The 26,112-nt window shown below is 42.2% G+C and overlaps 1 protein-coding gene and 2 long non-coding RNA genes across 3 annotated transcripts; all 3 read right to left on the bottom strand.

Annotated features, from left to right (window-relative positions):
* Positions 1-13,241: 13,241 nt before the first annotated feature.
* Positions 13,242-13,886, bottom strand: LOC145140921 (uncharacterized). The gene is made up of 3 exons (XR_013722349.1): positions 13,802-13,886; positions 13,443-13,528; positions 13,242-13,333 (listed from the first exon to the last, which is right to left on the bottom strand). It is a non-coding gene; the product is annotated as an uncharacterized LOC145140921 (long non-coding RNA).
* A 662-nt stretch (positions 13,887-14,548) lies between these two features.
* LOC145140922 (uncharacterized) lies at positions 14,549-15,233 on the bottom strand. The gene is made up of 3 exons (XR_013722351.1): positions 15,097-15,233; positions 14,709-14,785; positions 14,549-14,601 (listed from the first exon to the last, which is right to left on the bottom strand). It is a non-coding gene; the product is annotated as an uncharacterized LOC145140922 (long non-coding RNA).
* Positions 15,234-15,821: 588 nt separating this feature from the next.
* LOC145139414 (mitotic checkpoint protein BUB3.1-like) lies at positions 15,822-25,910 on the bottom strand. Its single transcript, XM_079073244.1, has 6 exons — positions 25,839-25,910; positions 25,645-25,692; positions 25,436-25,573; positions 16,251-16,381; positions 16,077-16,159; positions 15,822-15,955 (listed from the first exon to the last, which is right to left on the bottom strand). Exons 1-6 carry the CDS (start codon positions 25,908-25,910, stop codon positions 15,822-15,824), a joined length of 606 nt encoding a protein of 201 aa, XP_078929370.1.
* Positions 25,911-26,112: the final 202 nt, after the last annotated feature.

Below are 26,112 nucleotides of genomic sequence, written 5' to 3'. Positions count from 1 at the left end.
GACTAAAAGATTTGATTTGGTAATACTTAAGAGAATATGAAACTCTAATTCCAATGATGTACCTAGTAAGTATTATCGAGTAAAAGTTTTGGGACATTTCTTTATAAATGGAAGATGAAAATATCTACAAGGTTATATGGATGAATAAGGATCCATAGAAATTATTTTGAAGTTGAAGTAAACCTAATAAAAGACTTCGGTAGATTACACGAATAATGAAAGTTAACCTAATCTCTAAATATTATTAAAAGAGAAACCTTGTGACATCACCTTCAACAATCAGGGTCATTGATTGTGTTTCATTCCTATCTTTTCCATCTTTAGATCGTTACGTTGACATCATCATTTGGTCAACCCCCATTTTTTTGGTCCACCAATTTTATGAAATCTATTAATGACAATTACTTTTAACATTAGAAAATCTATTAATGACAATTAAATCTCACCAAAAATAAAATTACTTTAAAAATTAGGAAATCTATTAATAACAATTAAATCTCACAAAAATAAAATAAAATAATACACCGCCACATCCCTCATTATCCGTTTCTTTTGTTCTGGTTTGAAAATCACAAACACATGCATTATTTTCTTTTCAATTTATTGCAGGGAATAAGATATGAAGATCAATGGTGCTGGAAGATATATAAGAAAGATTCTCCCACTAATTTCAATGATGCGTACGTCTTATTTCACAACGATTCAATCGATTCTCCCTTCTACGACCTCGAATCCATATACAATTTCTCTTCCCATGTCTCTATGCGTAAACAAATAATCTTATCTCTTTGATTCCTTCTTGTGTAACCTCGAATCCATTTCATCTTATGATCACAACCGCAAACACTCATCTATTTCGTCTCCTTCTCTTTCTTCATATTTCTTGCGTTTCACCTTAGGGTTCTCCTTCTTCCAGTCAATTATTTGTTTCTCCGCACAACGGCTTATAATTGATTTGTTATGTTTCGATTTCTGGTGTTTATTTCTCAATTTTGATGAAAAAAATCTAATTTCTACACTTGCTTTCAGGAATTAAGGGAATAGCTCTCCTTCTCTGCCTCCCTCTTTCTATATGTTGTAGAAACCGGATAGACGACATACACACACAGTTAATGCGTTCATCTTTTTGATTTGTTCATAGGTTTGTTTTCTACACCACTCCAACCTCTTGTTTTGCATTTTATACGATTTTTGTTACTGTTTTTTTCCTTTCCCTTATTTTTTTCACCATTTTCTGTTTTTTTATATAGCTTTTGTGTGTTTACCTTTTTCTTCAGGGCTATCTTGATGTTGATTTTGGGTTTTTGTTGAACACAATTATGATATGTGTTCTTGATGTCAACTGGCATTCACCCAGTACCTCAAGAACATCTAATATCATCTTGCAAATACCCCTTTTTGATGGTATCGCCAGATGAAGATAAACAAAAAAGGAAATAAAAAAGATGTTAGGTGAATTATTAGTTCCAGAGTTCAGATTCATTGAGTAGTTGGTAAAATAATATAAAAAAGTAGTCAACATTTATTTGTATGATCATAAAAAAATAGAAGTGGTCAAATAATTTTATAATTTTGCCTCTAAAATAAAATGAAACTTTTATTTTGGACTAAAAAAAGTATTTTGGGGCATAAAACTTAGAAAAACTCCCAAAATAAGACGTCCAACACTCAGATGAACACGCCCATTAAAAAAAAATAAAAAAATGCTTTTATTTTTTATTGAATTGTTAATATATTTTTCCTATTTTATGCTGATACCAATCGGTTTCTTTCATGTTGATCCTCATCCTAGAAACCTTGCAATTGGCTCGGATGAATCATGAATCATGAATCATTAATATACTATGATTTTGGTATGACGAGGGAGATTAAATCCTTGACCAGAAAAAGATTGATAGATCTTTTCATGCAATTTATGAAAAAGTTGCAAAAAAGGTATGAATTTTTTTATTTATTTTTCTAATGCTGTAAAGCAGGGTCACCATAATGTAGTTTTTTAGGTACTCGAATAGAATTTATATTTGGATTAAGATTAAAAAGTATTTTGCTATAATTGCAAATTATGAACAATTTCATAAGTCTTGAAGCGCTTCAACCCATTGGAGACATGGCGTCAATATGTAAAAGTTGAGAGAAGAAGTGTGAGAAGAATATTTGAAGCTCTAGAGCATTTGAGGTTATTAGGTGTGTATTGTATGTAGTTCTTTAGTTTATATTCATATCCTTAAGTCGTTATTAGATGCTTAAGCTATTGAGACAAAAAAAATTGTAATGATCATGTACTATCAAAGTTTATCATCGGGAAAATTTGGGATTTTGATGTGTAGAAGGTTGATTATCAAAACAGAATATATCCACTTCCAAGAATTTATAAAATTTATATATTTTTCAATATAACCAACGAAAGAATGGCGTTTTGCCATCAAGTTCCATTTAACCTTATTTCTTATTTTCTTAGATAATATATCATCGAGGTAATGGGATACAATCCCCTACACTGGAATTAAAGACCAACTGTGGGACATATACTTCGGAATCTTTGTAGTTAGGTCATTCTTAAGATTCTTACATTTGAAGAACGAACATGTCCTAACCTTATTCCATAATATGCATGCTTTCTAAAAGTGCAATTCTTATTTGGTTTATATGGTTGTATAACTTTGTATTTTTTTAATAGAAACAAGAATTGAAAACAGAAGTATGTATAAAAGGGATATAAAAGTGGATGTTATCCAAAAAATGGATGTTGGAAAATCCATTCCATATCCTTCACTTGAATTAACCAATACATTTGCTTTTCAAGATCCAATATAGTTGAGTCGGATGCATATGTTGTCAAAAATGATCTCAGGTTTGACTTATTTATTTATTTTCTTATTTATTTTTATTTTTTTATAGGTAAATTGACATTTTCATTATTAAAATGATGTTAGTGTGAAGTAAGTATGAACAAAGAGCGTTTCTTTTTTGCAACCATCTAAAGTTTGGTAAATGACCCTTTTACAGTTCTTTTTTTAGGGCGTTTTATTTTCATTTTTTTGTAAAAATCTTTTAACTTTTGCAATATATTGATTACGGACTGCACATCTATACGAATCATTCTAACTTCTTGACAGCTCAATCTGAAGTCACCTCATAGGAATTCGACATTCAAAAAGCTTTTTACCTTGCCACCAAAGGAATTTCTCATTGGTGATTTTGTCATGCTCTTTCATAAGAAAATTAGCCCTTCAGGTATACTCGGGCGGTTGGATTTGCTTACGGACTGCACATCTACACGAACTGGTTACTTATTATAGTTTCCAATTTCATTTTTGAAGAGTAGACTCTTCCTATATTCAAGAACTATTGAGTTTTATGCCAACTTATTGCGACACAAAACAAGTTTTCATTGCGGCTGCTTTTTTTATTCTTTTATTTGTTCTTTTAGTGTATGATACAAAATTAGATGAGTTAGGCCAATGTTATTAACTATCATTGTTGAGTTTTATACCAATTGTAGCCTTATACTCCGAATTTTTTTCATACAACGAAATTATGTTGTTTTTCCTTTTGTTTAATCCCCAAAAGAACTTAAATGAAAATGAAAAATGATAGATAATTCAACTAAAAAGATAACTTTTTGACAGTTTTCATATAGGTCGCACTTGTGTTCTCCAGGTTAAAGTTTTTTGCCAACTCAAGAAAAATGAGTATTTTGCGACTACTAGAAAAATAGCCTTTTATGACGCGCAATGCGTGTCGTAAAACGCTCAGACGACGCGCAAATGCATGTCAAGGAAGGCCCTGTCATAACGAGACGCGCTTTTGCGCGTCGTCTATTTACGACGCGCATTTATGACACACATTTACGACGCCCAGTTATGACACGCAATGCGTATCAAGGAAGGCCCTGTCATAAAGGAAGACGACACGCATTTGCGTGTCGTAACCTTACGCCGCGCGTGTTTATGACACGCAATGCGTATCAAGGAAGGCCATGTCATAAAGGAAGACGACACGCATTTTTGCGTGTCATAATTTTAAATGTTTTTAAAATTATATATTTTGATAGATTTACTAATTTTCAAATTAAATAACACATTAAAAGTCTCATAATACAAAATAAAATACCATAAACAATAAAGATAATACATTGCACTAATATGTCAAATACAAATAATCATTCCAATAGTAAGTAAATGTAACACATTGCTGATATTACATAATATTTATTATAGGGATGTACAGAGATGTAATTTGTTCTTGTAAATTGTAATGTACTATATATGTACAGAGATGTAATTTGTTCTTGTAAATTGTAATGTACTCCCTCATTTAGTGATCATATGCATCAGCTCTCAAATTCTTGCATAAAAAAGGTACTTTAAACTGGAAACAAGAAATAAAACATGGTCAAAAAGGGTATAACAGTAAATTGTAATAACAAGCTACCTTGGTTTTAGACATTTGAGAGATGATTATGTACATGTAAAGCATCAAAAATGGTGTCAACCCATCTGTCAAATGCAAAGGGTAAATAAACACGCGAAGTTATAATAATAATAATAATAAGAATATAATAAATAATATGAGAGGAATTATAATATTATATATTGTAACGACGTAAATTATAAAACAATTTTTCATTTTTCCACATAATAAAACTCATATAATATTCTCAAAATCTCATGTATCAAATGTCATCATAATAAAACATATCCCAGAATCTCAAAACATAATCCTCTGCCAGTGTGTACAAATCATGCCGGCGCCTTCCTGCGATCATCGCTGGTACCTGAAACACATATCACATAACACGGTAAGCATAAATGCTTAGTGAGTTCCCCAAAATACCACATACAACACATAAGCCACTCGAGGCTATAACTCGGTATGACCCTCTAGTCAATGTGTCTCAGCGGGACCCTCTAGTCCCGTAGCTCGTTGGACCCTCCAGTCCGGTCTAGCTCGTTGGACCCTCCGGTCCGGTCTAAATCGTTGGACCCTCTGGTCCGGTCTAAATCGTAGGACCCTCCTGTCCGTTCTATATAACACATAGCATACATATATCACAAGCACATAAACTCAACATACACATAACACATAAGACCCTCCGGTCTGCACATAGTTACCACTCTAGGTAATGTATAGTGAGAAGACTCACCTCGGGTAATCTCGGAAAGTCTCGAACTCGAATATCTGATCTAGCCTCCGCCTAATCACATAAAGTAATTATCTCTAATTAATACGGCTCTCAAAGGCTAGACTAGTCCCTCCCTATATTCTCTCAGAAGGGGAAAATACCATTTTGCCCCTCCAATGGTCCAATGTCCAAATGTTGACCAAACCCTAAAAGTCAACCCCAGTCAACGGTCCAACTTTGACCAGACTCGTCGAGTACACTCGGGTGACTCAACGAGTCCATGCGTGTCCTCTGAATCCTCCTAAGGCCTCACTCGACTCGTCGAGTTAACCTTTCTCTCGACGGGTTACTACTGATCACGAATCGTGGTGCAACACGATCCGACTCGTCGAGTCCGCTCATGGACTGGGCGAGTTTCTTCCATGAGAATGCTCAAACGACCTTCTGAGGTCAGATCTGTTTCTCTAACTTATAGATCTGGCCTTCTAACACTCAAAAGTTACGTAAAGGTCCAAACTTTATGCTCATGCAACACTCATATGGCTCTATATGCTAATTTATCCCTAATATGACAACCATGTTCTAAAACCCAAAAAGGAACTGCATAAAGCTGGATGTTTGGGGCTCTGTGGACCTCTCAAGGTCCAGATCTAAGGTCTATTTCACATTGGGACCTCTCATGCTCTTATTCCAACTCAAGAAAGGGTAAAGAAACCCTTGATTCAATAAGCCTACACAATAAAGAAGAAAAGGGCCGAATTGCTACCTCAAAGTGAAGCCTCCTTGCTTGAAAGTCTTAGAACAACAACCTCCTTTGGTCCTTCTTGTTGGATCACTTCTCCTCCTTAGCAAAATCACAACAAATGGATCAAGATGACTCTCTCTCTCTCACTACCCACGCTCAAATATGCTAGGGTTCTTTCTTCTGGGAAGGTAGCCGCCACTGAAGGCTATAAATGCCTTTAAATAGGGCTCAGGCCCAAAGATTTAGGGTTTCTGCCAACAACGCGGACTCGTCGAGTCGCCTCACCGACTCGTCGAGTCCATTCATTAATCCGAGTCATCAATCGCGATCCTACTCGACGAGTCTAGGCGTCAACTCGTCGAGTCCCTCTTCTCAACTCAAAATAAATATTTAAATTATGATACCTGGAAATCCGGATGTTACAATTCTCCTCCAATAGAATCAGACTTCGCCCTCGAAGTCTTACTCTGCAAACAACTCTGGGTGCTGCTCCCGCATCTCTGTCTCTGGCTCCCAAGTCAGCTCGGACCCTGTCCGATGTTGCCACTGGACCTGAACCAGAGGCACCTCCTTGTTCCTCAGAACCTTGATCTTCCGATCCAAGATAGCGATCGGCCTCTAAATGTAATTCAGGCTCGCATCCACCTGAATATCCTCTAGCGGCACTACTGCCGTCTCATCGGCTATACACTTCCTCAACTGGGATACGTGGAAGGTATCATGAATCTGGCTCAACTCCGCAGGCAGCTCTAAACGGTATGCTACCTTACCCACCCTCGTGGTCACCCTGAACGGACCAATGTATCGGGGCCCCAACTTGCCCCTCTTCCTGAATCGTATCACTCATTTCCAAGGAGATACCTTCAGGAGTATGAAATCTCCAACCTGGAACTCGAGCTCGGATCGCCGCCTATCCGCATAACTCTTCTGACGGCTCTGGGATGTCAGTAACCTCTGCCTGACCTGCTGTATCTGCTCAGTCGTCTTAAGCACTATCTCAGTGCTACCCATCACTCGCTGCCCTACCTCTCCCCAACAGATGGGGTTCCGACACCTCCTCCCATATAAAAGCTCAAAGGGAGGCATACCAATACTCGAATGGTGGCTGTTGTTGTAAGAAAACTCAGCCAAAGGTAGGTATGTGTCCTAACTTCCACCGAAGTCCATAACACATGCCCGAAGCATGTCCTCGAGTGTCTGAATCGTCCGCTCACTCTGCCCGTCCGTCTGTGGGTGGTAAGCAGTACTGAAATGCAATGTCGTACCCAACTCCTCATGAAACTTCTTCCAGAACCTGGAAGTAAAACGTACATCTCGGTCTGACACAATCGAGATCGGCACCCCATGCTGCGACACCACCTCTCTCACATACATTTCTGCCAGCCTCTTCGCAGAAGAGCTCTCACTGATAGCAAGGAAGTGAGCGCTCTTCGTCAGCCGGTCCACAATCACCCAAATTGCATCAACACCCCTCGCGGTCCTCAGCAATTTGGTGATAAAATCCATAGAAATATGTTCCCACTTCCACTAGGGAACCTCTAGTGGCTACAACTTGCCATGCGGACGCTGGTGCTCGGCCTTAACCCGGCGATAGGTCAAGCACCTCTCTACTACCCATGCAACATCCCTCTTCATACAGGGCCACCAGTAGTCTCTCTTTAGGTCCAAATACATCTTAGTGGCCCCAGGATGGATCGAAAATCTCGATCTATGCGCATCCTCCAACAGAGTGCTACGTGTCCTGCCCGTATACGACACCCAAATCCGACCACGAAAGGTCATGAGCCCTCGACTATCTGTCACAAACTCAGACACCTGTCCAATCAACCGCTCCCTTTTGCGGTTCTCCGGTCTCACAGCCTCTGCTTGGGCCTCTCGTATAATGTCCAACACCGGAGTCATCACCGTTATCCTCATACATATGTCTCGAATCGGGGCACTCTCCGCCCTGCGGCTCAGGACATCGGCTACTATGTTAGCCTTGCCCGGGTGTTACAGGATCTCACAGTCATAATCCTTTACCACATCCAACCATCTCCTCTGACACATGTTCAGGTTGGGCTGATCCATCAGATACTTCAAACTCTTGTGGTCCGTGTATACAGTACACTGGACCCCATACAGATAATGGCGCCATATCTTGAGGGCGAACACCACTGCCCCTAACTCCAAATTGTGGGTGGGATACCTCGTCTCATGAGGCTTCAGCTACGTCGATGCGTATGCTATCACGTGCCCTCCCTACATAAGCACCGCACCCAACCCTGATATAGACGCATCACAGTAAACCACAAAATCCTCCATTCCCTCCGGAAGGGCTAACACTGGAGCTTCGCATAGTCTCTGGCGAAGGGTCTCAAACGAGGTCTGCTGCTCTGGACCCCAAGAAAAAGCAATGCCCTTCCGGGTCAATCTGGTGAGGGGAACGACAATCTTGGAGAAATCCCGGATAAATCTCCGATAGTAGCCGGCCAACCCCAGAAAACTCCTGATCTCGGTGGGGGATCTCGGCACCTCCCAACTCATGACAGCCTCAATCTTTGCCGGATCGACCAATATCCCATTCTGATTAACGAGATGTCCCAGGAACTGGACCTCTCGTAACCAGAAATCACACTTGGAGAATTTGGCATAAAGCCTCTCCGATCTCAATACTCCAAGGATCTCCCTCAGGTGCTCCTCATGCTGCTCTCTGGTCCTCGAATACACTAGAATGTCGTCGATGAACACAATCACCGATCGATCCAACATCGGCCTGCATACTCGGTTCATGAGGTCCATGAACGCCGCTGGTGCATTGGTGAGCCCAAAAGGCATCACCACGAACTCGTAATGCCCATAACGAGTCCTAAAGGCTGTCTTCTGGATATCCTCATCATGCACCCTCATCTGGTGATATCCAGACCTCAAGTCTATCTTGGAAAACCAAGCCGCACCCTGCAACTGATCGAACAGATCGTCGATCCTCGGTAATGGATAACGGTTCTTGACCGTTAATTTGTTCAACTCCCGATAATCAATGCACATCCGGTGTGAACCATCCTTTTTCTTGACAAAAAGGATCGGCGCTCCCCACGGCGAGCTACTCGGTCGGATGAATCCCTTCCCCAACAGCTCCTGAAGCTGTGAGGATAACTCATGCATCTCCGGTGGTGTAAGGCGATAGGGTGCCTTGGCAATAGGTGCTGCCCCCGGAACCAAATCGATGCGGAACTCCACTTGCCTCTCGGGAGGCACACCCGACAAATCCTCGGGGAAAACATCCGGAAACTCTCGCACTATCGGTACCTCACCGACAGAACTCGGCCTCTCTGCGGCAACTCGTGTATCCATCACATAGGCTACAAACCCTCTACAGCCCTGCTGTAGACTCTGTCTCGCTCTGGCAGCCGAATAAAATGCTGACCGAGACCGGGTACCCTCGCCATACACTGTAAGTACTCCCACACTAGGGTCTCGTATGGTCACCAACTGCCGCTCGCAGTCTATAACAGCTCCAAAACGGCTCAACCAGTCCATGCCCACGATGACACAGACATCACCCATCGCAATCGGTACCAGATCTATCGGGAACTCAACACCGAAAATATCGAGTACACATCCTCGAATCATATCAGTAGCATAAACCGCTCGCTCGTCAGCTATAGAAACTCGTAGAGGTCGACTCAACGCCTCTCGTCGGGTACAGATGTGCTGGCTAAACGCTAATGACACGAAAGATCGAATCGCACCCGAGTCAAATAACACCAAAGCAGGTACAGAACTCACAGAAAAAGTACCTATGCATACCACAAAATAAGCAAAATATCTCAAACTCAGTATAAGTAAATAAAAGAATACATACCAGCTACGACAACGGGCGCTGCACGGACCTCCTCCGCTGTCAACTGAAAGGCTCTCCCGCGAGCCTTCGGTGCCTCGGCCTTCGCTGGCCGGACCTCGGTAGCTCTAGCAGCAGGTGCAGATCCCTGAAGTAGCTGCGGGCACTCGGCCTTCTGATGGCCTGTCTGATTGCAGTGAAAGCAAACCGAAAATCCCTTGGGGCAATCCCTCGCGATATGCCCCTCCTTCCCACACTTGTAGCACACACCCGCTCTGCACGTCCCATCATGGCTCTTGCTGCACTTCCCGCAAGTGCGGCCCTTCGGACCTCTAGATCTCGAATCAGCGGGCTTCGCCCGCTTGGCTGCCGGCTGAGACTGTACCGGCCGCCTATCCCTCCTCTGAGACTCGGCCTCCTCCCTGGCCTGAGTCTCTAGCTCAATCTCCCTCTTCCGGGCATTCGCCTGGAGCTCGGCAAATGTCCGGTATGTCGAGTTCGCCACGAAATCACGAATGTCCCTCCTCAGTATGCTCAGATATCGGCTCATACGTGCCTGCTCGGTAGACACGTGCTCAGGGCAAAACAACACCCTCTCATGAAACATCCGTGTAATCACAGTCACGGACTCCGTCCCCTGCTTGAGGGACAAGAACTTTTACGCCAATCTTTCCCTCTCCACCGGGGGAACATACTCATCTCGGAACATGGTGGTGAACCTCTCCCAGGTCACCGCTGTAATCTCTGCAGGAGTGAAGTCTGCCGTAACAAACTTCCACCAGTCCTTTGCTCCCAAGCGAAGCTGGTTCAACGCGAACCGAACTCTCAAATGCTCCGGACAAGAACAGGTGTAGAAGCATCCCTCAATGTCAGAGATCCACCTCATTGCGGCTATCGGATCATGAGTCCCATCAAACTCTGGTGGCTTCGTGTTGTTGAACTCTCGGTACAGCAACGAGTCACCCCCTGTGGCCTGGCAGCGGTGACGGCTGCGGTGGCTGCAGCAACAGCAGCCTAGGTGAGAGAAGCATACTGCTCGTCAAACGTCTCAATCAAAGTGGTCTTGATAGACCCAAACATCTCAGGAATCTCCGCTCGTATGGCTGCGGCCACCTCCTCGTGAATCAACCTACGGATCTCCTCATCACTGGTACGACTGGTACCACTGCCCCCTGGGTGGTGGCGCGTCCCAACCATGATGTCTTTGAAATGCAACACAAAAGAAGTCAGAAACTCGCTCGAGTATACTCGCACTCGATACTCAACCCTACTTGTTCTTTAGTACCCAAAGGATTCTTACTTGGACTGCTCACCCTCCGGTGTTTCCAGTAGTACGGGCCCTATACTACCTTCCACAACGCATCAGTATTCACCCCAAGTCCTCCTCCTAGGATCCCAGATCACAAGTACTCTATATCTCACTAAACTTAGGCTACCCTCCAGTAGACCACTCATAAGCTCCTCGCTGCTACCTACTCACTCTCGAAGTATCTCATAGTAGCAGTAACTCCTAGGCTAAGGAATCACAAATCAGGCCCACTCTAGTCCTAACTATGAATACCTAGCCTACTCTAGCATGCATAACATATCACATAATATCTCATAACACATAATGTAAGGGTATTTTGGGAAATCACCGTTCGGCCGCTGGCTGATTGTACACACTGCTCCGTTCTGCGTTTCTCAAGAATCTTTTTCTCTTTTTAGAAAAATTGTTTCTTTTATGCAAAATTTCTCAAATCCTCAGTTTGAGTTCACATATGCCCGAAGGTGCATCCGAATCCCCCAAACCAAGGCTCTGATACCAACTTGTAACGACGTAAATTTTAAAACAATTTTTCATTTTTCCACATAATAAAACTCATATAATATTCTCAAAATCTCATGTATCAAATGTCATCATAATAAAACATATCCCAGAATCTCAAAACATAATTCTCTGCCAGTGTGTACAAATCATGACGACGCCTTCCCGCGATCCTCGCTGGTACCTGAAACACATATCACATAACACGGTAAACATAAATGCTTAGTGAGTTCCTCAAAATACCACATACAACACATAAGCCACTCGAGGCTATAACTCGGTATGACCCTCTGGTCAATGTGTCTCAGCGGGACCCTCCAGTCCCGTAGCTCGTTGGACCCTCCAGTCCGGTCTAGCTCGTTGGACCCTCCGGTCCGGTCTAAATCGTTGGACCCTCTGGTCCGGTCTAAATCGTAGGACCCTCCGGTCCGGTCTATATAACACATAGCATACATATATTACAAGCACATAAACTCAACATACACATAACACATAAGACCCTCCGGTCTGCACATAGTTACCACTCTAGGTAATGTATAGTGAGAAGACTCACCTCAGGTAATCTCGGAAAGTCTCGAACTCGAATATCTGATCTAGCCTCCGCCTAATCACATAAAGTAATTATCTCTAATTAATACGGCTCTCAAAGGCTAGACTAGTCCCTCCCTATATTCTCTCAGAAGGGGAAAATACCATTTTGCCCCTCCAATGGTCCAATGTCCAAATGTTGACCAAACCCTAAAAGTCAACCCCAGTCAACGGTCCAACTTTGACCAGACTCGTCGACTGCACTCAGGTGACTCGGCGAGTCCATGCGTGTCCTCTGAATCCTCCTAAGGCCTCACTCGACTCGTCGAGTTAACCTTTCTCTCGACGGGTTACCACTGATCACGAATCGTGGTGCAACACGATCCGACTCGTCGAGTCCGCTCATGGACTCGGCGAGTTTCTTCCATGAGAATGCTCAAACGACCTTCTAAGGTCAGATCTGTTTCTCTAACTTATAGATCTGGCCTTCTAACACTCAAAAGTTACGTAAAGGTCCAAACTTTATGCTCATGCAACACTCATATGGCTATATATGATGATTTAGCCCTAATATGACAACCATGTTCTAAAACCCAAAAAGGAACTACATAAAGTTGGATGTTTGGGGCTCTCTGGACCTCTCAAGGTCCAGATCTAAGGTCTATTTCACATTAGGACCTCTCATGCTCTTATTCCAACTCAAGAAAGGGTAAAGAAACCCTTGATTCAAGAAGCCTACACAATAAAGAAGAAAAGGGCCGAATTGCTACCTCAAAGTGAAGCTTCCTTGCTTGAAAGTCTCAGAACAACAACCTCCTTTGGTCCTTCTTGCTGGATCACTTCTCCTCCTTAGCAAAATCACAACAAATAGATCAAGATGGCTCTCTCTCTCTCTCTCTCTCTCTCACTACCCACGCTCAAATATGCTAGGGTTCTTTCTTCTGGGAAGGTAGCCGCCACTGAAGGCTATAAATGCCTTTAAATAGGGCTCAGGCCCAAAGATTTAGGGTTTCTGCCAACAGCGCGGACTCGTCAAGTCGCCTCACTGACTCGTCGAGTCCATTCATTAATCCGAGTCATCAATCGCGATCCTACTCGACGAGTCTAGGCATCAACTCGTCGAGTCCCTCTTCTCAACTCAAAATAAATATTTAAATTATGATACCTGGAAATCCGGATGTTACATATATAATTATATATTACCCGTGAAGACCAGGGGGTAGATGGGTGGTATACATTTGTTAAGCCTAATTTTCTAGCAGCTGAAGCAGTGGTTTCACCAATGCATGCAACAGAACCCTCCCATGTCTGTGGTTCAGGTAGAAGATCCACCAAAGCAGTGTTGTAGAATAAGAGAAAATATAAGCTGAAATACAAAGAAAATAGTAAGAGAATTTAGCATCAGAATATTAATTACCCAACTGTAGAAGGTGATGCAACTGCAACTACAGAAGCAGAGAGTGCTTGTTGTAGAATGGTTTGATCCACATGTTGTACAGGTTCCTAAAGTACAACAAACCAAAAATAATGTAACATAACTTCCCTTGATATTAATAAGAATGTGAAATGCCACATCAAAAATTTGTCAGAACTAAAACTTTTTGTAACTATTCAATCTTGTGATGTGGAATCCACGCTTAGAAAGACCTTCCTCTGTTTGATTTTAGTACATATATGACCTCATGAGATAGTGAAAATGTCATATGTATAAACATATATAATTATGAAGATGAAATGTTATGGAAGAGAAATAAACTAAGGAGTTAAAGGGTGTACCTATATCATGACCAACTTTTGCAGAGGCAGGATACAACACAGTGCATCTTTCATTCCCTTGCTTTGGAGGCTCTGAAGCAAGAACCTTGCCAGTTGCTGTGAAAGAAGATCATAAAACTAAATTTTATCTTCTACAGATGTTTGGAGTGATAGTATGGAATTTAGAAGGAAGAAATTTATTTACAGATAGTACCTTTTGATGGAGTAAAGGCAACTTCAATAAACTGCTCAGATGAAGGTGTAGCTTCATGAAATATGGTTGCTGTACCAGTTCCAACTGCAGCTACCTTCACATTTGGGGTCCCAGCAGCTCTATGATTGTAGATGACATGAGAGTAACTGGTCAATCGACTAAAAATAAAGAAATAAATAAAAAGATGGCATGGAGCCATTGCAACTTGAAATTATAGATGGGTAATTTCTGAACTTACTTCCATGCTTGAAGAAAAACCAGAGCTGCCTCTGGTGAAGTTACCTTGAATTGCAAAGTTCTGTTAATGGCATCAAAAAACTCCATTGCAACACGACCTTCTACAGAGCTAAGTGCATAACCTACAAAACATCATCTTAACAAGCCTTTTGAACATCTCCCCAAGACTACTGTAATCTTTTAGAGAAATGCCACATAGGATTAGGACATAAAATGCCCAAATGGAAGCCCACAAAAAGAAAAGAAAAACTCGTCTTCATGAGAAAATTATTGGATTTAATGATTTTCTATTCTGAATCTGAGCATCAATAATATATGGGAACAGTTTCCTTGGTGGTGTATCAAGACCAGAACCTACTAAAAGAACCAACTGAATATATATATATATATATATATATATATATATATCATGTAAAAGAATTGAAGGTTAATGTAGTAAAAGGAGAGGAAAAGGGTATAATTGTCAATTTTTCATACAGGAATGACTAGAATAACAGGATAGAGAGACAAATGAGATGCAATCACCCATCCAAAAGCAGCCAATGGAACAAGTCCTATTGCAATTAGAATCAAGAACATTAATCCTATTATTATTATTAGAAATATAAAATAGTAATTATAAATTAAAGGGTTTAAAAGGTCTTACTCATGCAAGCCCCATATATATTGATAATACAGTCACTAGATTTGTCATACATGAATGACTAGAATAACAGGATAGAGAGACAAATGAGATGCAATCACCCATCCAAAAGCAGCCAATGGAACAAGTGCTGTTGCAATTAGAATCAAGAACATTAATCCTATTATTATTATTAGAAATATAAAATAGTAATTATAAATTAAAGGGTTTAAAAGGTCTTACTCATGCAAGCCCCATATATTGATAATACAGTCACTAGATTTTCGATTGGTGATGTTGAATATCCCAAACAAGTGATTATGGTCAAAGGATTCCATAAGTAAACAAGAGCAACTATATCACCAGATGGAAAATTTTCTACAAAACACAAACTTCATCAGCTTTTTTTCAAAAAATAAAATAACATAAAGTTGTTACTGAGAGGAAAACCTGAAACATTAAGATGTGTAGTGGCTCCTAAAGATTTCAGGCTTTTGATATCTGCTACTTGAAGAAGCTGGCCAATTGCACGAATGACAAGATTTACAAAGCAAAGATAAGTATAAAGATTTCAAATTCTCTTTGATTTTGCCACCTTACCCGCATAAAAGATGATTTGACTTCCCTTCACCTCTGCAAACCGAGTAACAAGCAATCATAAGTATATCAATATCAAATGATCAGATCATATCACACATAGTAATGTTCTACATCTCCATAAATAAGATCCTACACTAAACTAATCACCTACATGATACATCACATGCTAAATGTTCATATTGTTTATTATTTTAGATATGAAGATGAAATAGTACTAACTACACATCATATGATCATTGAAAATTCAAAATTATTCCTCGTCAAGCACTCCCAAACTTTGAAGAAAAGAGAAAAGAGAGATTTTGGAACACACTTTGGTTTTTGTGATCGAAGAGACTTATTTTGAATGTGATAAATTATACTAAAAGCTATGAGAAATACTGCAAACAGAAAATAATTGGTGCCATTGCATCAAAAAACTCCATTGCACGCTCCTGTGCACCTCCACCACGTGGGTCCCAACACTTCAAAGTTTTGTCCCAACTCCCTGTAATCACTTGCCCTAAAAACCACCAACAAGAAAAAGAATTGAAAACACAATGATGTAATAGAAGGAAAGGAAAGTATAAATGTATGATGATATTAACAAAATGAAAACAAATGATGGAATGAATGACACTAACCTGTTGCATAAGAGTACTCGATACAGCGAACATGGGCATCATGGCGTCCCAAAAGATCCTCCCTTTCGTGGTCAAAAACAAGCCTGAGAGATGTAAAAGGAATGTAGCTTGAAACTTAGTCAAGAAAAAGATAAGTCAATAATCCAAGAAAGTATATGCATCATTTAGTCATACCTTGTGACAGTGTTATCTGCACTAGCACTAAAACCAGAGGTATCATCATGAAAGCAGCAATCAAGAACTGCACCTCCATGAAGGAACTCTCCTCTTAACACATTGGCACTTGCATCATATAAGGGAACACGCTGTTACAAACAAATAACAGGTTATGATCTTTATTCTTGACCGCCAAAGTGAAGCGGCTCCTCCTGCCAACTAAGCTTTCCGGTAGTACCAATGATGGCAAGAAAATTGACAAAACCGATGATTTCACCTAATCAAACATATTGTGTGTTTCTTGTTCATCCCCTTTCCCGTTTCCATGTGTCTTTGTTCCTAATTAACCCTAGTCGATTATTTCACCTAATCACACATCATCAATTGTTAGTTTCACCAAAAATCGGAAGTTTGTTCCTTCGATCGTAAATGAAATAGAGAGAAATTAAGCCGGAAAGAAAAAGAGATTTAGCAAGATAGGGTTCTTATAGAAGAACGAAAACATTAGGAAGTTAGAATCAAGAAAAACATTCCTTAATAAGACATAGGGATTGTAAATTTGAGCAATAGAAGCAGTGAGCCTAAGGTCACCAGACCTAATGTTGCTGGCAAGGGCAGGCGATGTGAGATTGCCGGAGAGGAGGGGCTCCACCGGCTGGATGTCGCTGGAAAGCGTTGGACGGTGGGGCGGGGCTGGACGGAGGTCAGAGGTGGGAGGCGCCAGCACCAAGAGAAACGTCGGAGGTGGGAGAAGCTGTCGACGTCGAGAACTGAGAAGAAGAGAAAGGGTTTGTCGAAGTGAGAAGGAGAGAAAGGGAAGTTGAAGAGACAACGAGCAGTAGAGGAGGACGGTCGGGGCAAGTTCTTGACAAAAAGCCCTAGCTACTAGGGAAACAAAAAGCGACGGTCTTAGACGACACGCATTTTATTATAGGTGCCCTCCGTGTTTTTTTTAGACACTAATTTTAGGGCACGCAAAAATGCGCGTCCTAAATCCTTTAAATTTTGGAAGAGATGACATTATTTTTTCGACACACACATTTGCGTATCATAAATCACTGCGTGTCATGGTTCGCGCGTCGTAAAAGGCTGTTTTTCTAGTAGTCATGCCCCTTGATTAAAATCGACTTATATTTGAAGATATGTATAAATTGATACTAATACCCTTAATAAATGTTATGATAAACACACGACAGACAAACACAAGGGTGTAACGACGTAAATTTTCAAACCAAATTTTTCATTTTAAAACACAATAAATCACATGTCACATTTTCTCAAAAATCGCAAGTATCAATTTATCAACACATTTCAAACCAAAATTTTCATTTTAAAACACAATAAATCAGATGTTTGTCACAACTCCAGGATCCTCCAAAGACATAAGAACCTAAAACACATAACACATAACACGGTAAGCACGAAGCTTAGTGAGTTCCCCAAAATACCACATACAGCACATAAGCCACCCGAGGGTATAACTCGGTATGACCCTACGGTCAATGTGTCTCAGCGGGACCGTCCAGTCCCGTAGCTCGTTGGACCCTCCAGTCCGGTCTAGCTCATTGGACCCTCTGGTCCGGTCTTAATCGTTGGACCCTCCGGTCCGGTCTACTCGAGGACCCTCTGGCCTCGTAAGTCGTTGGACCCTCCGGTCCGGTCTATATAACACATAGCATACATATATCACAATGCACATAATCTCAAACATACACATAACACATAAGACCCTTCGGTCTGCACATAGATACCAATCTAGGTAATGTATAGTGAGAAGACTCACCTCGGCTAGCAGGTGAGCAAATAACCTCGCGCTCGGATCTCGAACTAGCCTCCTCCTAACACAAAGGATGAATATCTCTTATTAATACTCTTTTCACGACTCAGATAATCGAAGGCGGTTCTTTCTCTTTTCTAACTCTTTAAAGTGGGTAAAAGACCATTTTACCCCTCCAAGGTCTCTATCACATATGTTGACCAAAACCCCAAAGTCAACAGGAGTCAAACTCGAGTCAACAGTCCAAGTTTGACCCGACTCGTCGAGTGCACTCCTGCGACTCGTCGAGTCCCCTTGTATCCTCAGAAGTCTCAAAAGTCCAGCTCAACTCGTCGAGTTGACCCCCAATTCGCCGAGTTATCGCACAATCAATCCATCGGGACAAACCCTCGCCAACTCGTTGAGTCAGGTCATGGACTCGGCGAGTCCCTTTGATCTGATTTCTCATTCAGACGATTTCAACCAGATCTATCACTCTAAACTATAGATCTATCATCACAAGGCTCAATAATTACGTAAAGCTTCGATCTTTACGTTCATACATGATGTTATTGCTTCAAAATGCCAATACATGCTCTTCATGAAGGTTTTTGCTCATCAACCCTCATTTGGACCACTAAAGCTGAGACATCTAGACTCTAAGGACCTTAGGAGGTCCAGATCTGAGGTTTCCAACCACAACCAGGTCTCATTCGACTCATAGATTCAAAAGGATGGAAACAAAGACCTAAAACTCCCAAAATGAGATTTAGTACAAGGAATGAACAAGATGAGGACTTTGTATCTTCTCTTAGCAGCTGAAACACTCGATACCACAGATCCACTGCCTTCCTTTGTTCCCCATCATGAAGCTCTTCACCCTTATTCATAGAAATGCACCAAGAACCACCATATGAGCTTCTCTCTCACTCTCTAGCTCCAATAGCAATTTGGGTTTGCTCTCAGGGGAAGGTAGCCGCAAATGAGGCTATAAATGCCTTTAAATAGGTCCCAAACCCGGGAAATTAGGGTTTCTCTGCCCAGCACCTACTCGGCGAGTCCCTCCTCTGACTCGTCGAGTCCATTCATTAAATCCACATAAGCAACTCGACTCGACTCGGCGAGTTGGTCCCTCAACTCGTCGAGTCCCTCCTTAAATCTCAAGATTAACATACACAATAATGTCCCTGAAAATCCGGATGTTACAATTCTCCCCCACTTGAATTAGATTTCGCCCTCGAAATCGCTCCTCCACAACATATAGATCTAATCAAATAACCAAACAACACCATCGAAAGGGTCTCCTACCACACAACTATCTTCCTTTCTGGACACCTGAATCCAAACAGGAACTCCTCCCTGGAAAAGGACAGACCCATCTGCCATTATGCTACCCCTTCTGACTCTCAAGAATCTGGAACTCTAGTATCCTGACACACAGCCAAACCGCCATCTCCAGATGTCACCACGTTATTCGCTCCTCGAATAACAAACCCCGATAGCTCACTGCCCCTCTGATTCTCTAGTGGGACCGATAAAACAAGTCCATGCCCAAAACTGGCTACCGATCACTCGTCCCAGACATGATAAACAATCCAGATCGTATACCAAGGAATGGAAGGATCACATCACACCAGAGACTCATCCACTGAACTGCAATCAAACCCCAGTTCCCTTCTCCAAATCCCTTTGAACACTGAGCACCAGGTCATATCCCGACCTAGCAGTTGAACCTGCAAGGGTTACCCATTGCATACCTCAACATGTCTCACTGACTTCCTTCCCACACTAGCTATCTCGGTCCAGTGTGACACACAAGTCACGAAGTTCGCTTTTCCTCAAGCGAATACGAAATTCGTTTCACCCCCGACCTCTGTCGTCTACTACCAATTAGTCCCATACGTTTCGCGGTTTTCTCACACCAACGAATTGACCCACTCAGGTCTAAGGCACCAGATGGAAGCAATACCCCCTTCCAAATGAAATTCAGCTCTGAATCCGGAATCTCATTCTGCCTACTCAACGCACTGCCAGAGCCAAACTCAAAATCGAGAGTTTGATCTGACCTAGAGCTGGAACCACTCGCCCCAATGAACGACTCAACTCATGACTCATGACCCGCAACCCATGCGTACCTCACTGATTCACTTCCCTTTGGCCACGAAAACCACTACTCAATTCGGAATATAACGACTTCCAACAAACATGGAGACCCCAGTCTCGCCCCTGGTTCGACCCCAGGCTTCCACAAACTCAAATATTAGGGCTACCCAAGCCTAAAACCCTCCTGCGTAAAGCTCTGAACAGAGAGCACTTCATCACAACATTCTCTCGCTGACTAGTGGGTAGTACGGCTCCCTGCAGTATCACAACGACCTCTCACTGAATAGTGAGTACTACGGCTCCCCGTAGCATCACCACACCCCTCACTAAATAGTGAGTACTACGGCTCCCCGTAGTATCACCACAACCTCTCACTGGATAGTGAGTACTACGGCTCCCCGTAGCATCACCACAACCTCTCACTGAATAGTGAGTACTACGGCTCCCCGTAGCATCACCACAACCTCTCACTGACTCATTGAAACTGCAGCTTCCCGCAGTCTTACCGCACTTACTCTTACCACTTCACAATCTCATCCTCAGGTTGACACCACACTGCGATCATTAACTCATGACCTGCGGCCCAGCATAGATAGGTACACACACACCCCTCCAGGCTAAGCATCACTACTTCGGACGACCACCGTCGTGACAAAACCTCTTTTTCTCGCTGCAATTCACATTCTCAAATAAATCCATTTGATGTCAATTAGCTGAAGGGCCCCCACCGGAACCATAGACACTGGATACACCACTAGTCATCTCAAACTCAAAACTCAAAATAATCCGAGATTTAGGACATTAAACTTGGATACCCCGGAATACCATCACAACGCCTCACAGTGTCTTGACTCTACCACTGATCTCATACTCATGGCATCATACTCAGATACCGCATTGCTTCCTCGGAATCTCGCAACCGGTCTTTCTCTCATGCCACTTGTAACCCCGGAATACTCCATCTCCCAAATTAAAACACAGAGAAATTGCCAACGACTCAGAACACGAAGATGACAATCCGAAACTTCCTCCTCTATTGCTCAAAACTCATGCAAGAATACTTATAACGACCCTGAAGTTGGTTGCCCATACTCTGAACCAGAAATTCTCAACCGCCGAACTAACCTCACAAGCCAACCACCTCGAATTCACCATTTTAACCTTGAAGGATTCCTAACCACTACAAGGTCTCCGACTAACGGCCACTTGCCATGGAGACACTCATCCTTCCTCAAACACGTACCACATGCACTATCTCGCTCTGCACCTCTCCTTGACCACCAATAACCCTGGTCTCAAGAATCTGCACCGCATGCCTCTCTATCCAGTTCTCTAACCGCTCTTGAACAAATCTCTGATCTCCTCAAAAGTACCCAGTTCTCCCCCACTCAGGGTTCGAACCCTCACCAATTGGTTCACTAATAATCTAACCCACAGACTGTTTTTACCAATAACATCGCACCTACTCTTGGAAGGTGATACGTAATGCTCGATGATCTCCCCGATGGAGGTCAAGCAATTCCAAATACCCCGAATCTCCGATGAAATCCTCAGAAACTTCTCATCATGACTACCTCTAGTCATTCAGAATCTCGTACCATCCCACTACCGGACATCTCAACTTTCCAGTCGTAACCCTGACTCTCAGTCTGAAAATAACGAACTAACATATTCCTCATCATCGACTCTTCAACCAACGTTCCATCACGTGGGTTGTAATAAGAGTGGAGTCCTCATTACCACACTCGATACTCATCATAGACAGTAAGAGCCACCGCCCCAAAATCCTCTTCTTGATTGTCCGACGCAACGGCTAATACATGCCCTACTTTACTCAAATAGGGTGTTGTCCTTGGCCATCCCAGTCCCCGCTGACAACCTGCTCATGCTCTAACATTACCTCTCGGCTGACATGCTGCCCAAATACTCTGATGAAAGATCGTAACCAAAGCCACCCCACAGGGCTCACCCCAACCTTGGAAACCGAAAATCTCAATACCTCTCCTGTTTCCCACAGGAACAGAAATAGCACCGCTCAGGTCACAGAAAATGACATCTCCAACATTGGCCGGTCGCTTAGCCCAGACCGTATTCTCCCATAACGCACCATCCCTACTCATCCCTGAGTCTTGCGACTCAAACTGGCATCTCACCAACAATCCCTCGGAGCTAACTCGATTTCCCTTTTAAGGGATGCTCCACTAAAACTCGTTCATCATGGCCCTCTGGCCCCTTATTCTTTCACATCTGATTTCAGTCTAGACAATCACAACGGAATAACTGGTAGAACCAGTAACACTAACCGCCACGGGTCATGGTACTCGAACCTTGACATCACCTCTCAATCTGCTACCAATCATGGTACTCGAACCATGATATCACCTCCCAATCTGCTACCAATCATGGTACTCGAACCATGAAATCACCTCTCAATCTGCTACCAATCATGGTACTCGAACCATGACATCACCTCTCAATCTGCTACCAATCATGGTACTCGAACCATGACATCACCTCTCAATCTGCTACCAATCATGGTACTCGAACCATGACATCATCTCTCAATCTGCTACTTAGAATCTCCAGAATATTCCCTGCATCAAGTATGGGTCCTCTGCTTTCAGTAGTACGGGCCCATACTACCTGCCACATCTACCCATACCTTCCACATGGACCATCCCAGATTTCCTAAGTAGCTACTCAACCTTCTCGCTCATCCATCCCGTTACTCGTGTTCGCTCCCCAGTGAAATACCCTACCCTGTCAGCGCACTCATCTAACTACGGTCACCCCTAGGCTCTTCCTAGGTGCTCACACTTCTCTGCCATCAGCTGCTGAAGAACTCCTAGTGATGCCAACCATTTACCTCCTGAATATCGTCCTATTCACTTAGTAGCTGACTCCCGTCATCGAGAGTTCCACAAAGCACGAAGCAAGCAGCATTCGGGCATCGAATAATCTCCACTAGCACGTAAAACTCCTCTAGGCTATTATCCTACTTGCTCTCCTCATACCCGTAGGATATCACCGAACTCAAGCAACTTCACCCCATGTGGGCATGAGACAACCCTCTCAGTAGACTCCACAAATGCTCGTCTAGGTATCCCTCCTAGATTACTCCTCTACTCAAAACTCTATCTCTAAAAAGGATTCCTGCTGAATACTGTTACTCAGCATATACTCAATAGCACATCACAGATAACAGCAACTCCTAGGCTAAGGCATCACAAATCAGGCCACTCTAGTCCTAAAATATGAAATACCTAGCCTATCCTCTAGCATGCGGAATATCACAAAATATCTCATAACACAAAAATAGGGTATTTTGGGAAATCACCGTTCGGGCTCTGGCTGATTGTACACACTGCTCCTTCTCGTTTTCTCTCAGAAACTCTTGGTCGTTTTTAGAAAAATCATTTCTTTGAAATTTTTTCTCAAATCCTCAGTTTGAGTCCAAATTTACCCGAAGGTGCATCCGAATCCCTCAAATCAAGGCTCTGATACCAACTTGTAACGACGTAAATTTTCAAACCAAATTTTTCATTTTAAAACACAATAAATCACATGTCACATTTTCTTAAAAATCGCAAGTATCAATTTATCAACACATTTCAAAATTGTTTGTCACAACTCCAGGATCCTCCAAAGACATATCTCCAACTCAGCTGTGTGTACAATGAAGCCGGCGCCTTCCCGCGATTCTGATAAGAACCTGAAACACATAACACATAACACGGTAAGCATGAAGCTTAGTGAGTTCCCTAAAATACCACATACAACACATAAGCCACCCAAGGCTATAACTCGGTATGACCCTCCGGTCAATGTGTCTCAGCGGGACCGTCCAGTCCCGTAGCTCGTTGGACCCTCCAGTCCGGTCTAGCTCGTTGGACCCTCCGGTCCGGTCTTAATCATTGGACCCTCCGGTCCGGTCTACTCGAGGACCCTCTGGCCTCGTAAGTCGTTGGACCCTCCGGTCCGGTCTATATAACACATAGCATACATATATCACAATGCACATAATCTCAAACATACACATAACACATAAGACCCTCCGGTCTACACATAGATACCACTCTAGGTAATGTATAGTAAGAAGACTCACCTCGGCTAGCAGGTGAGCAAATAACCTCGCCCTCGGATCTCGAACTAGCCTCCTCCTAACACAAAGGATGGATATCTCTTATTAATACTCTTTTCACGACTCAGATAATCGAAGGCGGTTCTTTCTCTTTTCTAACTCTTTAAAGTGGGTAAAAGACCATTTTACCCCTCCAAGGTCTCTATCACATATGTTGACCAAAACCCCAAAGTCAATAGGAGTCAAACTCGAGTCAACAGTCCAAGTTTGACCCGACTCGTCGAGTGCACTCCTGCGACTCGTCGAGTCCCCTCGTATACTCAGAAGTCTCAAAAGTCCGGCTCAACTCGTCGAGTTGACCCCCAACCCGTCGAGTTATCGCACAATCAATCCATCGGGACAAACCCTCGCCAACTCGTCGAGTCAGGTCATGGACTCGGCGAGTCCCTTTGATCTGATTTCTCATTCAGACGATTTCAACCAGATCTATCACTCTAAACTATAGATCTATCATCCCAAGGCTCAATAATTACGTAAAGCTTCGATCTTTACGTTCATACATGATGCTATTGCTTCAAAATGCCAATACATGCTCTTCATGAAGGTTTTTGCTCATCAACCCTCATTTGGACCACTAAAGCTGAGACATCTAGACTCTAAGGACCTTAGGAGGTCCAGATCTGAGGTTTCCAACCACAACCAGGTCTCATTCGACTCATAGATTCAAAAGGATGGAAGCAAAGCCCTAAAACTCCCAAAATGAGATCTAGTACAAGGAATGAACAAGATGAGGACTTTGTACCTTCTCTTAGCAGCTGAAACACTCAATACCACAGATCCACTGCCTTCCTTTGTTCCCCGTCATGAAGCTCTTCACCCTTCTTCATAGAAATGCACCAAGAACCACCATATGGGCTTCTCTCTCACTCTCTAGCTCCAATAGCAATTTGGGTTTGCTCTCAGGGGAAGGTAGCCGCAAATGAGGCTATAAATGCCTTTAAATAGGTCCCAAACCCGCGAAATTAGGGTTTCTCTGCCCAGCACCTACTCGGCGAGTCCCTTCTCTGACTCGTCGAGTCCATTCATTAAATCCACGCGAGCAACTCGACTCTACTCAGCGAGTTGGTCCCTCAACTCGTCGAGTCCCTCCTTAAATCTCAAGATTAACATACACAATAATGTCCCTGAAAATTCGGATGTTACAAAGGGTATTGTCGTAACTTGAGTTAGAAACAGATTTACTTACATGATTCTTGAAAAAACATTTATGTTATTTGCTAATGTCCAATGATCGTCAACACCAGTCTTTGGTAACTTCATCACCTTAGAAAGTTGAACAATAACATTTGAGGGGAGAGGAGTGTAAACATCATGTATGTCTGGAATTAAGAAAATCAGTGGCTGCAATAAAAAATGCAAAAGAGCTTGAAGGAATAATTCTTTTTGAAAGGTTATTTTTTTTAAAAAATAACCTGTTCCAATGAGTCAAATGTAATTCCCATAAGTGTTTGAGGACCCTCCTACACCAATCATATTATTATTATTATTATTATTATTATTATTATTATTATTATTATTATTATTATTATTACAAATCAATAATAAAACATTAACTCGAAGAAAATATAAAAAGTTGTAATTTTATAGAAAAAATACATGAACTTACTAGAATATCATTAACAAATCGAATGATAGCACTACAAGCTCCAACAATAGCACCAATTTGTATTGCATTCATTAATACATCAACAAGAAAGAAAAAAGACAACTGATACTGGATACCGAACCTAAGAAGAGTATAAATTAAAAATATATAGTCTTGAAGGTACTCATATATGACACGGAAGGTTGTCCAACTAATAAAACAAAAAACATTGTTTACAAAGAGGTCCTTCATTGATTATAGATATTCAAGCATTTCATTGTTTTTTTCAATGTTA

Source organism: Lactuca virosa, chromosome 9, assembly GCF_052849685.1.
Source record: "Lactuca virosa cultivar CGN04683 chromosome 9, Lactuca_virosa_CGN04683_v6, whole genome shotgun sequence".
Taxonomy (NCBI): domain Eukaryota; kingdom Viridiplantae; phylum Streptophyta; class Magnoliopsida; order Asterales; family Asteraceae; genus Lactuca; species Lactuca virosa.
This window is presented reverse-complemented; position numbering and strand designations above follow the sequence as displayed.